This window comes from Galeopterus variegatus, unplaced genomic scaffold (genome assembly GCF_000696425.1).
Source record: "Galeopterus variegatus unplaced genomic scaffold, G_variegatus-3.0.2 Scaffold1916, whole genome shotgun sequence".
Lineage (NCBI taxonomy): Eukaryota > Metazoa > Chordata > Mammalia > Dermoptera > Cynocephalidae > Galeopterus > Galeopterus variegatus.
In genome coordinates, this window is record NW_007728027.1 from 268625 (window position 1) to 283596 (window position 14972).

Sequence of the window (14972 nt, forward strand, 5' to 3'; positions counted from 1 at the left end):
CCCCCCCCCCCCCCCCCCCCCCCCCCCCCTCCCCTTTTACTTTCCATCTTCCAGAGACCCAAATGATTGCGATTTGCAATTTACAGGATTGCAAAGCAAAAATATTCTTCTCTTTGGGTAGTTTTTGGTCAGTGAAGAAGAGAAAAAGAGAAAGAAAAAGAAAGGCAGAAAAGAAAGAGAAAGGAAGAATATATGTACCTCTAGAATATAATTCATTATTAATATGATAAATCCTTTAATTTAGGGAAGGCAGAACAGCAAGTGTTTACTATAGGAGTAAGTTAAAAGATTTTTGGAATGCAGTGGAAGAATTTGGATGGGAAATAAAGCATTCTCTTCTATGGAGATCCGTGTTCATTACAGTTAGAATATGCAGCAGGCATAGAATGGTTAGTGTAAAGGAACACATCTTATTTTGTTCTAAAACACACATTGGGATCTAGACCTTTTCAAGACATTTCATTTTATTAAATATCTTTTGGGTTGATATAAAAATGTCATACTTTTCTTGCTTTGTGCTGGACTTCATCAACCACTTGTGGTACATTGCATTACATCATGGGTGGACAAAAGCACTGCAGCTCCAAGAGATCAGGCCATGCCTTAAGTTAGGGATTGAGTTTTCACTGTATTTCAAGACTTGTTTCCAGCCTAAGGTTCCTACTGTTTGATCTCACTAGTGTGCACTGACTGGGTCAGAAGCAGTTGCTCCAAAAATTGTTTTTATTAATGGTGGGGAACAGAAGTGAAGGACGCCCATGTGCACTTCAGAAATGAGCCTGATCAAGTTTCTGGTGTCAGCACCTGTTCTTAACCCTAAATTGAAATTTATTTATACAGCTGAATGAGGAATTGTCTGTTACCTGTACTTGCTACAAAACATTACAGAAACCAAGCTTTCTTTGCCACAGTTTTTTGGTTGGGAACCTATGACTGATAAATTACTGACTTCTGTTCAAAATTAGGAAACAGTGGGGTTTGCGCCATCAATTTGATTCACTAGACATTTCTTTTTTCCCTGGAACTAGTGTTGACTGAATAGGAAACTGTGTTTCTATTATCTCTGCTAATGGCAAGAGCAGCGGTGTAGGTAATCAAAATAAAATGATTTATAGCTGTCCGGAAGGTAGAAGTGCTTTCATGTTCCGTATCGCACAATAATGTCACTAGGAGCACAATGTAGATTGTTACATAATTAATAGTGTTTTAATGATGTTGTCTAAGCATTTGTAAGCATCATTTTTTAGAAAGATATAAAAAGTATACCTTGCTTTGTCAAGTGATGTTTGGTTCAGAAGTTGCATATAAGTAAATTTCTTATGCCCAAGTAAAATACTGTAAAATTTTTTGGTGTGATTCTTTTTAAAATGAGTTATCGTTTCATAATTAAAATTTTTAAATCTAGTCTGTTCCTCACATGTTGGTACATGGAGGCATTCATGTTCTCGGTGATTTTGGTGTTAGTATGTTATAGATATTTTTTATTTATTTAAAACATGAGTTTTTTTTTTTTTAATTGTAGCTGTATGTTAATGTCTCATCTAGAAGAACCAAAAGTATCAGAAGATGAAGAACCACCCACAGAACAAGATAAGAGGAAAAAGATGGTAAGTTACAAATGTAGCTTCTAAAAATTAAGAACCGTATATATCATCATTATTTTCTGTAGTTTTGAAAATACCTATTGATCTGTTTGTTCATCTGTCTATATATCTATCCATCCATCCCGTGCTGCAGAATTAATGTAAGGTATCTGAGCTTTGAGATTTGGAGTGTGCCCTAAAACAGATAAATTGTACTTTAGTGTAGGAAGTTGAGTTTGATTTTGATCTGAAATAATTGTTGCTTGTCTTAAATCAGAAGGTTTACTCTTTTATTTATAGAAAACATGTAACGTGCAAACCTTTAAGTTGAAATGCATATTCTTCTGTTTTGAGGAGATATGCTGAAATTGCCTGTATTCCCTGTAAGGAAAATAGAAGAAGTATAGTCAGGATCTCTCGCCTTGCATCTGTTACAAATAGGCAAGATTCAGCACATTCACTAGAAACATGTGTGCCCATTTACTGATTCAGCATGATTGTTGTAATTATGTAATGCTTGGCTTGTGGCCGCTATTGTGTACTAAAAGTATAAAGGTAACTGCTCTGAACTACTGGTCAGCAGAGCACGGAGGGTGGGCAGAGCACAGAGGGATGGCAGAGCATGGAAGGTCGGAGGAGTAGAGCTTGAGCTTGTCTTGGAGAAATAAAGCATGTCTGTGAAGCTGACATCTGAAGACTAAAGTATGTTTACCTTGCTTAAAGCTCCCAGGGTCTTCTTTCAATTATCTGACTCACGACCTGCACAGGAAGGGGCAGCAGGATCTGAGATCTCAGCCCGACATTCCCTATTATTTTATGGATCTTCACAACGTACTTTTTTATGATGTGCGTCAAATGCCTTTATAAAAATGTCTTAAATTAATTGCTAACATGTTTTGAAAAACATTAATTTTCACTAGAGGAATCTGATAAGAAAAAAATAGGAAACATCTAAAATATCTTACCTTTAAAAATTATTTATAATCTTGAATTGTTAAATATTTATTTTGATCATTAATATAAAATAGATACATAATAAACTTTCCCCCTCTTTTCTTTTGGAATCTGTTCTCCTCTCCTGGCTGCACTACTTACTAACTTCATTGTACCTTCTTTCTCATCTGCGAAATGAAAACAACAATAGTATCTACCTCATAGATAGAATAAATAAATTAATATGTAAAAAGGTTATGGGATAATACTGGACACCTAGTAATTACTATTGGTTGCTATCATTATTATTTTAGTCTGATCATTATATTTACTCCTTGAATTATCCCACATTAACCTTCAAAATCTTCAATCTTATGGCTAATACTGCACTGCTCTGACAGCTTTCTGTTAAACTGTTTGAATTTAGCTCATTTTATTCTGCTTTTATGCTAGATATCATCTCCTTAGCAGCTAGTACAGAGAAAGAGACAACGTTCAAGGATTTTTAAGACCTGAATCCAGTCTTGTTTGTACTGTTATTTGTGACCTTGAGCAAGTCACCTTGTCTTTCTAGACCTGTTTTGCCTCATCTGTGAAATGAGGTGGAAATTGGATTTTCAGGGCCTGTGAACTGAAAAGTTATTTGATTTTTTTTTTTTTTTTTAAGCTCTTAATACCATTCTTTTCTTTCCCTGGTACATAGTGTTTGTGAGGATACCTCCAGAGGCATTTCTCCCTTGAAATGAGAATGTTATGTGGTATCCTAAATATATGGAAAATGTGTTTTCTTCACTTAAAGTGATGATAGCCTTTTTGTATAACCTAACAGTTTGCCTTTCCCCCACTCTCACACCCGCTTTTTAAAGCATTGAATATATCATTTTTGTTACAAAGACATGAGGTAACATTTTTCTTCACAAGATTCTGAATTTGTAAATGAATAAAAAGTATTCAGTCTTCAGTTTTTGCACATACTTTATTAATGTCAGTTATTCTGGTAGATTTACCATTAGCATATTAGTGTATCCAAATCTGTTTTTTCTTCTGTATATATTCCTCAGTAACATATAGTAGTTTAATTGTAACTTTATTTTCAGGGTGAATAAAATATTTCTCAAAGACCTGTGTAAGAACATAGTTTGAGAAATAATACTTTAAGTTCCCAGATTCAGTTTTAAGATCCTGAATTCCATTTGAGTGCTTGTTATTTTATCATTATCATTGTAATTGTAAATGGTATTGATTTATAGAACAAACTTTTTTTTTAAAGTGGCTGATTTTATTTGAAGTTATTCATTATAGTAGCTATTTGATATTGATTTATATTATCTCTACTAAGATTTCCTATATCTCAGTCTTAGGGATATGCTGAAGATACCACAGCAGTTTATGATTGAAGCTGTGTTTATGTGTCTTAATCTTGAATAAATCTAATTATGAATACAGTGCTAATTATCTGATAACCTTAAATAAGCAAAATTAGTTTTGCTTGTCTCTTCAGGATTATGTTTTTTTTCAGTAGTCATATTATCATTCTTGTACTGTGATATCTTTAACATTAGACAGTTTTTGAGAACTATCTAGAGGTATCTTGGTTATTATTTTGAAGAGAAGGGAGAAGATAGATAGATAATTATGAAGTGTTATTTTTTAAAAAACCAATCTAGCAGCAAAAGATTTTTTCATTTTAAAATGAAATTATTTAGGAAGACAAAGTATAGCTGCTTAGTTCCAAGGTTACATAAAAGAAAATTTGGCTTACTGTCATTGTTGTCTTAATGTGACCCCTAAAATGTGGTGTCTGTATTTCAGTCACTGCTTTGTTAGAGAATAGCAGTGGTGATTGTAGTTCAGAAAAACAGATGATTCATATTATATCAAATGTGCCAAGTAATTTCCCATAGGTTTCTGAGAATTCTCTATATTTTTCTTAAATAAGGATGAAGATTCCATTCAGAAAGGCTATTAATCTGTCCAGACTTTTGATCTTTTTTATCCAGCCTTTCTCTGTACCTTTATTTTGGGAGAAACAATATCTAAAAGATCAAACGCAGTTCGGACATTTCACTTAATATCTAAGTTTCCTCTCTGTCCAGTATCTTCTAATAGTAGAACATTAAATTCATGACTTTTTCTATGACAAATAAAGCTTAATACATTAACATTTTAAGTTGTTTGTAATTTCTTTTTTGTGACATGTGGCTTACTTGGCATTTATAAGTTGTAGTTTCCAAATAATCATTTTGAGCATTTTAATGCTTTCTGGCAACTTTATGGTACCTGCTAACAAAGTATTATTATTTTTTCTTTTTTTTTCATTGACAGATAAAAATGGTGTATATTTATGGCGTACAGAGTAATGTTTTGTAATATGTATACATTGTAGAATGGCTGAATCAAGCTAATTAACAAATGTATTACCTCACATATTTATTTGTGTTGAGTACAGTTGTTCCTTGATATCCATGGGATTGGTTCCAGGACCTCCCATGGATACCAAAACCCACGGATGCTCAAGTCCCTGATATAAAATGGCATAGTATTTGCATACAGCCTACACAGATCTTTCTGTATACTTTAAATCATCTCTAAATTACTTATAATGCCTAATATAATGTAAATGCTATGTAAATAGTTGTTACACTGTGTTGTTTAGGGGATAAATCAAAAGAAAACAAAGTCCTACATGTGCAGTACAGATGCAGTATTTTTTTCTTGGAATATTTTTGATCCATGGTTGATTGAATCCACGAATGTGGAACCCATGGATATGAAAGGCTGACTGTACACTTAAAATCTACTCTCTTAGCAATTTTCAAGTATACAGTACATTATCATTAACTGTAGTCCCCATGTTGAACTTACTTTTCCTGTCTAACTCGAAATTTTGTATCCTTTGTCTAACATCTCCTCAGTACCCACCAAGAAAGTATTATTAATGAAACATTTGTTATAGTAAGTAAAGTTATATTAAGGAGATATTTTTATCATTGTTTCCTGTTACATATTCCTCAGCTTAAGTCCCGGATATATTTTGATATCTGCTTCTGTAAATAATAATTTAGTTTAATATATACTTACTAGTTGCTTTCATTGATAATAGCAGTATAAATAACCTTGAACATTATTAAAACTATACTAACTTCTCATTCATTTGTGCTGGTAGAAGCAGTTGTACAAATAATGCAGAATGATCTATCCAAACATCATTAATATGATGTTGAAATAATAACAGTAATACCATATATATATATATAATTTTTTTCCAGAGCATTTTTTAGGGTCCCATTTTAGCCCCATAACATTTTATGACCAGATGTAGAAGAGGAAACCAAGACACAGCAAAGTTAGCTCTTGCTCAGAGTCATAGATTTAGGTAAAGACCAAGATTAGAGCTGAGCTTTCTTGACTCCAAGTCTAATGCACTCTCTACAATTTTAATTAAAATTTTAAGGTAAATTTTTTATTTTTAGTTTTTTTTCACAATTTTAGTAAAATTTCTGTAGCTTTTCTAAAATATTTTGAGGATTCCCTCGTACCGTTTTTCTGAAACTGCAGAATGTATGAGAACTACATGTTTGGGAGAAGATACACCAGGTTTAACACAGCCTAGCTACCACATGTCAGTGGAATTGGAACTAGATCTGCAGAGAAAGTATAGTTTCTCATGTGCTTGTGATAGACATAGCTAGGAAATATGTGGTTTATTAATATGGAGTCTTGCTTATGTTAATAACTAAATTTAGTTTGCAGTCATTGAACAAACTATAACTGAGAGCTGGAAAAATGACCTTGAGGAATGCCCAGTGACAGAAAAGATCAATTTCAGGGAGAACATTAATAATAATTCACAAAGATGGTAATTAATCCTTTGTGAATGACATTGAGTGTTTATCGTATTTAAGTATTATTTTAGGTATTTTATTTACTTATTGAGTGCCCGCTACATGTCGGACTCTGTTCACGGCATTGAGGCTGTGGCAGTCAACAAAACATACAGCTGCTGTTGTAATGGAGCTTGCAGTCTGGTTTCTTATTAAGTTCTAAAGAAATGTATGTATTTATAACAATGTCAAGTAGTGTTGTTTATGAAAAATTAGATAATAAACATTATTGTAGTTTTCTAAGTTTGTAAAATGCTCATAAAATTTGGATGTTATGTATACAGTTTACATAAATAGTTTTTATTGCACTTTAGTAAAGGAATTAAAATGTGTAGCTGGGTTTTTGCCCCCCTCAATTCTTTGACAGTTTGTTTTTTACCCTCTTTATCTAGTGTTATACATCTTTGTAAGCCTTCTGTTTGTTTATTGTTATTTTTTCAACAGAGATATTGTTTTAGTAACTTTTAACAATTTCCAAAATAGTTTGTACTTGAAATGGATTTTATCTATTTTTTGTCTTTTATATACACATATGGGAATATATTTTAATGTATTTTAGAAGAAAAATTTAATTCTTTAGTCCATAAATATGGATTATTATTTTTCCATTATTTGTGTCATGAGGTAGATTAGAATTGAAAACATTTATGCCATATTGCAAACCACTGAAAATAAAATGTTACATGCATTATCATTTGAATGTGTTGTACTTTTAAGTTGCTGAGTGAACTGCAGGTGGATTTTCACCGGTTTTTAATAAAATCTTTAACTTTTGACAAACTCAAATGTTATATGGCTATCAGTTTTAAATTTTAACTTGAACCTTATATATGGCAGCCTTACTGAGCTAGCCTTTTAATGCAACCAAGTATGTAGGCAGTGGCACTGGCAAACTTGGCATCATAGTCTTCTGCTTTAGCTGTAGCATCAAACTGATTGTATGTTATGTTGGGTTACATTTCATTTGATAAATTCATAACCAGATTTTAAGTCTCATGATAAGTGTAGTAAATCCTGTCCGTGCCTTGCATATTGCTTTAGAGTGAGAACTGTCTACTGTAGCGCTCTTGCCGAATAAAGCACTACTCAAGGAGGGACAGAAATGTTGCATTGTGGAGATGGGATTATCCTAAAATCAGAGCCTACAGGCAACTAACATTTTTCCCTTTCTGAGAGCAGATAGGCATCCCTCTCTCCTTTTCTTCTCCTCTCCTTTTCTCATCAGCTCTCTCTGAAAATTTTTATGTTGCTCAACTCTTAAATCCAGCAGCTTTCCTCAAACTTTCACTTAGTAGAATTTAGGATACATTGTTGGAGGGAAAGTGACCATGTTATTAGCTAAAAACATTCCATAATGTAGTTTTGCAAATTGTTACTTCAAATGTAACGCCAGCAGGGTACCTGTGGTCATGGTCTGGGGTGGGGTATTGTAAACTCTCCGGGATGACTTGTGTCACTGAGAACCAATAGGATGATTCTTCTGCTTGCTCCCGTTTGCTTTTAGAAAAACTCAGCAGAACTAGTAGACAGAATTGTGTTGGTACTGAAAAGGTACTGTGTTTTTCTTAATTAAGTATCAGTAATCTTGAAATTCATGCATTAAGTGCATTTTTATTTTGCAAATAATAATATGTGATCATTTCTTCATCTTATTGGTGGTTTCTTGAGAATCCTTGCCTTGTAACATTCACTAAATCAAGGTAAATTATACCACTGTTCAAAATACTTTTTAGTATTTAACTTACATGTAGTGTCACTCTTGTTATGAGTTTAGTTAGCTTCCTTTTTGCTCTTTTCAACTTGCCCAGTTCTATTACGTTTATCACCTCTGTTCTCATGCTACATCTTGACCTCTTTCCAAAACCCTGAACTTCCACGTTTCTCTCTCATCACAACCTCTTCTTCCTTACTAACCTTTCCTTTTCTCCAGGTAAATCTATTTTGTACCATTATCTGGAGTCTCACAATTTTTTCTTATTTTCACACTTTCTCAATTTATATCCTAGATTCCCTTATTCTTTTGCTGTTTTCACCTTTGGACAAACTGTAGCCTTTACTCTCCCCACTTTAGACATACAAAATTTCTGGGCCTAAGAATCAGGCATACATATTTTCTAAAAGCTCCACTTTTTCTTTTGCTGTACAGCCAAGGTGGAAAAGCACTGGAATAAAAATTGAACTCCTTGACACTCTTTTAAAGACCTCTCCAATCTGACTCCAACCAATCTTCTGAACCTTGTCTTCCTCTTCTCCCATTTTATCTCCTACACTCTGGCTAAAACATACAACTTGTCTTCACACACATTATGTGTTTTCTGCCTCTGTTATGGAGCTTATACTAGTCCTTCCATCTATACCAGCCCTTTATCCTCTTTCTCTCTTACATTTATCACACAAATGTAACAAATGGTACAATCAATAAAGCTACACTGACATATCAATGTAAAATTCACAGTGGTGTTGTACATTCTCTGGGTTTTGACAAATGCCTGTATCCACCATTGTAATACCACACAGAATAGTGGCACTGCCCTAAAAATCTTCTGTTCTGCCTATTCATCCTTCCTGCCTACCGACCCCTGATCTTTTTACTGTATCCGTAGTTTTGCCTTTTCCTGAATGTCGTATCGTTGGACTTGTACAATCTGTAGCCTTATACTATTTTTGCAACTAGAAAGTCTAAGTAGAGTATGAGATGCTGTTGCAGGTAATACATGTTGCCCCGTATCTGTGGGCTCTCTGTCGATGTGGGGCAGCCGCCAAACTGCAACAGCTCCAGGTCCTGCCAGATCCCCTCCTTCAGCTTCTTTTACTTCACAGCCGGGAGCATGCTTAGTTCTGTAATGAAGAGCACTGGCTTCTCTTGGAAGACACCCTGTCATCAAAGTTGAAGACTTAGAGGTGATGAGAGGCTGAAGGGTGTTTTCTGTCTGTTCTTACAGTTTCCTTTCATCCGCGTAGCTTTCACGTTGCCCTGCCAGTTGGCCATATGACTTCAGGCTGTAGCACCAGCACAAAGAGGAACAGCCTTCCGTAGACTGTTTCACTGGCTCCCACAGTCATGGAAATTCAAATCCCTATAATAAATCTCTTATATCTCCTAATAGTTCTGTTACTCCGATCAAATCCTGATTGATACAGCAGGCTTCATGGTGCCTGACAGCGTGTGTGGCATATAGCAGGTATTCAACAAATGTTTGTTGAATGGATGAGTGACTGAATGAACAAATAAATTAATGAGAGACACAGTCCCTGCCCTCAAGGACCTCACAGACCAGTGTGGAGACAGAGAAAACTGAGGTGTTGAGCAGACAATACTGCAATTGTGGCATTTTGACATCACTAGTGGGGAAGTTTGGACAAGAGCTGGACCTACCCTTTGGTTTCCCAGTCACTGATGTCTCCCTGGCCTGGGCTTATGCTAGGTGAAGGGATGGGTACTTTATTAGTCTGCCATGTTAGCCAGTGTCCTCAGGGGCCTATGGGTAGATAACTCAGTGCCCAAATGTCCAGCAGAGTGACGTGTCTACCTGCATGGCTTGCTCCTGAAAATGAGGTTCCAGCCATTGTATATGTTCAGGTGCTGCTGCAGACATGAGGCCAACTTCTAGTCACACTTGTGGATCTGCTTCTGGCACTTGCTCCTGGGACCACAGTGGATGTGTCCATTGGGGGTGCTGTAATTGTAGCAGTCCCATTTGGGGAACATTCTGAAGCTCTCAGGAGGGAGTAGCAGCTGTCATGAATGAGGTAGCACCAGTTGGTGGCATCCATAGGTTGCCCCTGGCCCGCCAAACCACAGTGACAGCCATAGGTGAGGTAGCTGAGAAGAGGCCAATTTCCCATAGCCTGCTTGAGCATTCTGTAGAATTCTTACAAGCTGCCTTGGGTAGGGATGGGCCTTCAGACCATCAGCAGAGGCAAGACCAGCTGCAGCTTCATTCAGGGCTGGAATCTTGAAGGGAAGAGGACAGCTGGGCTTCCTCTCACTCAGCTCAGCCTCGATCCCTGGAACGGGCTCCAGAAGAGCTAAAGTGAAAATCTTAAAAGCAATAAGGCAAAAAGGCAAAAAAAAAAAAAAAAAAAAAAACATTACGTATAGATAGAGCACTAGAAATAGGAATGATAGCAAACTTCTTGTCAGAAATAATGCAAGCAAGCTGACAGCAGTGCAACAGCTTTAAAGCACTGAATGAAAAAACTTTTCCTCTTAGTCTAACGTTACTAAATTACTTTTTTAATATTGAAAATATAGTTTTATTGAGTTCCTTCTCAATCTGTAAAGTTTTCAAATTTTATCTTGATGACGATAGAAGACATGATCCTGTTTTCTAGTTTTTCTTTAGTCAACAACAATGAAATATTTACAGATTACTCACATAATCCATGACTATCACAGATCACCCCCTGAAAACCGCTGTTTTTTATGCTAATTGTCAGATTTGTCTTACTTATAATGTTATTGGATATTTTTTATGCTACTACTTGAATGAAACTATAAAAGTATAGGCTTGAATGCTTTATAATCACAGAAGTACTCATTTGTTACTTCATGGCTCGCCCTCTGCTTCCTTTCCCCCCTTCAAAATTGCTGGATGGTTTCATTTTTTTTTTCCTTCGGCCTTTGACACACAATGATTTTTATAAAGCTTGTAAATAGATAACAGGAAAAAGCTAGCTGTATTCAGAAGCTGGTTTGTTAATACCAAAATTGGGTAGATCCAAATTATTCATTATATATGTTTTATTGATATCTAATAAAAACCATTGTAAATTTTGTCTTTGTTCCTCTGAGTCCTGGAAATCTTTAAAACTTAATTCTTAAATTTTAATATTAAATAATAGTGTGAAAAACAGAGAAAACAAATTATTGCTTCTCATTCTGCAAAGAAAGAAATTTTACTGTTAATTTATATCGATATGTTGATTTATATCCGTTTTGGTTGTCAGTTACTTGTTGTTACTTACATGTTGGTTGTCACTTACATATCACGTATGTTTTCACCAAATCTGATTATTTTAAGGCCCAGTTTATTTAAAATGTGTGCAAATCTTTACCCTCCAGCATTCTTTTAAAAGCAGTTCTCTGCTTACTCTTAGTCAAGTACTGGATAGTCCCACCTGCTGCAGTGGCATAGCTGCTTCTTTTGACTCCCACAAAATGAGGTCAAAATAGAACAGAATCTCCAGAACCAACCATTTTTCTTTTGTATTCATTCCACATACATTTTTGAATGCTTTCCATATGCAAAGCTGATCTTTAAAATCAGTATTTCCTCTGCTAGGGTGTATTTCTACCCATACAACCCATCTTCCGGTGTATTTTGATCATAGTTTGTATATATTGTTTAAAAAGTATATAATACCACTAAGCTTATTACCAGGCCAATTTCTTAAAATGGAAAAGTTTACTTGTTTTTATCGTGCTCTGCTTAGATTCTGCCACCTTCTATAAGTCTGACTTACTGACTGTTATATTGCTGTTAATACATCCCTAACTTCATTTCCAGATGACACCAAAACATACAAAGGGCTGTTCTAGGACTCATAACTTTACCTAAGGCAAACTGTATAAAAAATAAGGAATATTTCAAGATTGTAGACAGAACAAAGCTTTTCTTAAAAGTGAGACCCTCAAAAGTCAATATTAAACTTACACCAAATCTTAGAAATACACTGTCGCAATGGGTAATTCAGCTCTTAAAAACCTCAGAGTTGCAAGTGACATTAAAACAATCCAAGAGGGTAGGAAATAATGAATTGAAATAATCCAACTGAGATGCAATAAAGACACAAATTGATAACCAGGCATCCTCCTGAGACAGCAGTTCTTCCTGTGATAGAGCTAAAATGTTAATCAAAAAATAGTTTGAGATCACAGAGGTCAAGATCCTTCACAGTAGGCTAGATAATAGTAATCAAAAGAACTGGAAAAGAACATTTTATCTGAAGTTCCTTTGGAACTAAATAAAGTAATGACTTCTGAAGTTTTTTTTAGTTGAAATCTTAGATTAAGTGCCTGCTGACATCAGTATTGTTCTTGAGTATTGCAAAATAGACAGCTTCACTATTTCTCTATCATTTACTTGAATTCTCACTAAAAACCTTAATCACAAAGAGTCTGGCAACTTTGCTACTTGTTCAGTTGGAAACTTTGGCAGTATAGTATTGGTCAATGTAAATAAAATCTTCAAGTTTGTAGATGAAGAACATAGCCTCACTTGGGAGAACTTGTTTTCAGTAACTTAGGTAACACGCCAGTGAACATTAGACTACTGCTTTTCTCTGCTGTTTTTTCTCAATAAATTATCAGTAATGCTAATTGTGTTTTTGTAAGGGACCTATCTTTCGAGGGAAGAAAAATTATGGAGACTTTTCAAAGAATCGTCCTATACATGGAAGTTGTCATTTTGAAGAGATTTTTTTTTAAATTATAAAAGTAACCTATACTAATTCAAAAGTCACAAAATAAATGATGATACAGTGTGAAATACCCTTTCCCCAATGTTTTTACTAACATTATGGTATATATCCTTCCAAATATTTTATTTATGTATATAAAATATATGATCTATGTAATACTATAAGTTAGAAATACTGTACATTCTCTTCTGCTGCTTGGTTTTTCTTAAATGTAAATGTAAGAAGTACATTTACATTTATGAAAAGTAAATACATGAGCATATTTCCATGAACATAAATTTAGATTTGCACCATTTCTTTTAATAGCCACATATGATGACATTCTATTGAATGGATTTCCATCCCATGCCTCTTTTGAGCAGCAGTTCTTAAAGTGTGGTCCATGGACAATTGGGAGTCCCCACAACCCTTTCAAGAGTAATACATAATACTCCTGAAATATTAAATAATAACACTAAGATATTATTACTCTTTTTATTGTGTGAACATTTGCACTTGTGTTACAAAAGCAATGTTGGATACCCAATGCTTGGTACAGCTGCTTGCACTTTAGCATCAATAAAGGCAGTGGCAGCAAACTCTACTAGTAGTCAGGTTTCATTTAAGAATGTCCTTAATGAAGTAGTGTACGTTATTAATTTTATTAAATCTCTACTTCTGAGTATTCTTTTAAAAATTCTCTATATCAAAATGGGAATATTTTCTGTGACAGTGGTTTTTGTGCATAAAAGTGCTTTTGTGATTTAGTCATAAGCTGAATTAACTGCCTTTTTCCTGTAACACCATTTGAACATGAAAAGAATGACTGACAGATAAACACGGTTATTCAGAATTGGGTATTTGGCATACATTTTCTTGAAAAGCAAACCTGTTACTTCAAGAAAAACAACTAACAATATTTGTTGCCAGTGCTAAAATTTGAAACTTTAAGCAAAATAAGAATTTTGGAAAAGTTTTATTTTGTGTCTCCGTGAGTTTGATAGCTTCCCAGTACTTTTCACATGTAGGGGTATTAGGATTGTGATGTTTTGATAGTGAAATGTTTCAACATTTGGAAAAACTGTGTAACTCAGTGAACTAATATTTTCCAAATGGCCAGTAAATTCGTGTTAAAAAATCATTCAAAAGATTTATTCAAAGGGCGAGCTAGACCAATGGATTTTAATGTAACAGAGAATGGAAAGTTCATTGATAATGTTTCAAGTTTCATATTGTAACCTTTAAGAAACTGCTATTTGTGGGTTTTAGTGTAGTTTCAAAAGAGAGTAGCCACAATGATCTGCAAAGGCTTTTAAATATTCTTCCATTTTCTAACTACATATGAGGAAAAAAAACAAAACTGTGTTTTCTTCATCTCCTTCAACCAAAACACATAATGCAACAAACTGAATTCAGTAATGGGAGAATCCAGTGCCTCCTTTTAAGCCAGACATTGTAGAGATTTGCAAAAATGTATAACAATGCCCCTTTTCTCATTAATGAAACATTTTTGTTTTAAAAAAGTATAGTTATTTTTAAAACATACATTATTTGTGTTGACATTTAATGGGCTTATTGTTACTTTTAAATGAATTGATAAATATTTTTAAATTTTCTAATTTCTAATCCAGTAAATATTGATAGATTTAACCCATATAAACAAATGCTTGTTCTGGTCATGAGTAACCTTTAGGTGTGAAATTTTTAAGGGCCCTGAGGTCAAAATGTTTGAGAACCCCTGCTCTTGAGGGATTGAGATTGTTCCAATTTGGAGGTTTTAAGCAGTGCTTCAGTTAAACACCATTATGCACCTGTCTTTGTGCACTTCTGCAAGTTTGTCTGTAGGGAACATTCTTTGAAGTGGATATGCTGGACCAAAGGATACGTGTTTTTGAAATAGTGATAGATATTATCAAATTGCCAGTTTATGTGCCCATAACTTTATGACTTCTGAGTCCAGATCGTAAAATACAGCTTGGACCTTGCTGTGGTTTGAATGTCCCTTCTGAATCTCCTGTTGAAACTTAATGGAACATGAGTTAGCTCACATCCTGGTGTATAACATGAGTTAGCCCACATCCTGGTGTATAGGATAAATAGAAAGCAGTGTCTTGTTGTTTAATTTGCTTTCTCAATTATGAATGAGGCTATGCGTTTTTTAGATGTTTAG

General features: G+C 34.5%; 1 protein-coding gene across 2 annotated transcripts in view; it reads left to right on the forward strand.

Annotated features, from left to right (window-relative positions):
• The window catches only part of IPO11 (importin 11), a 251868-nt gene that overhangs the window by 218759 nt on the left and 18137 nt on the right, over nt 1-14972 (forward strand). For both annotated transcript variants that reach the window (XM_008579583.1, XM_008579584.1), the window contains exon 29: nt 1523-1607. In XM_008579583.1, coding sequence (XP_008577805.1) covers nt 1523-1607 — 85 coding nt within the window. The remainder of the gene's footprint in view (nt 1-1522; nt 1608-14972) is intronic.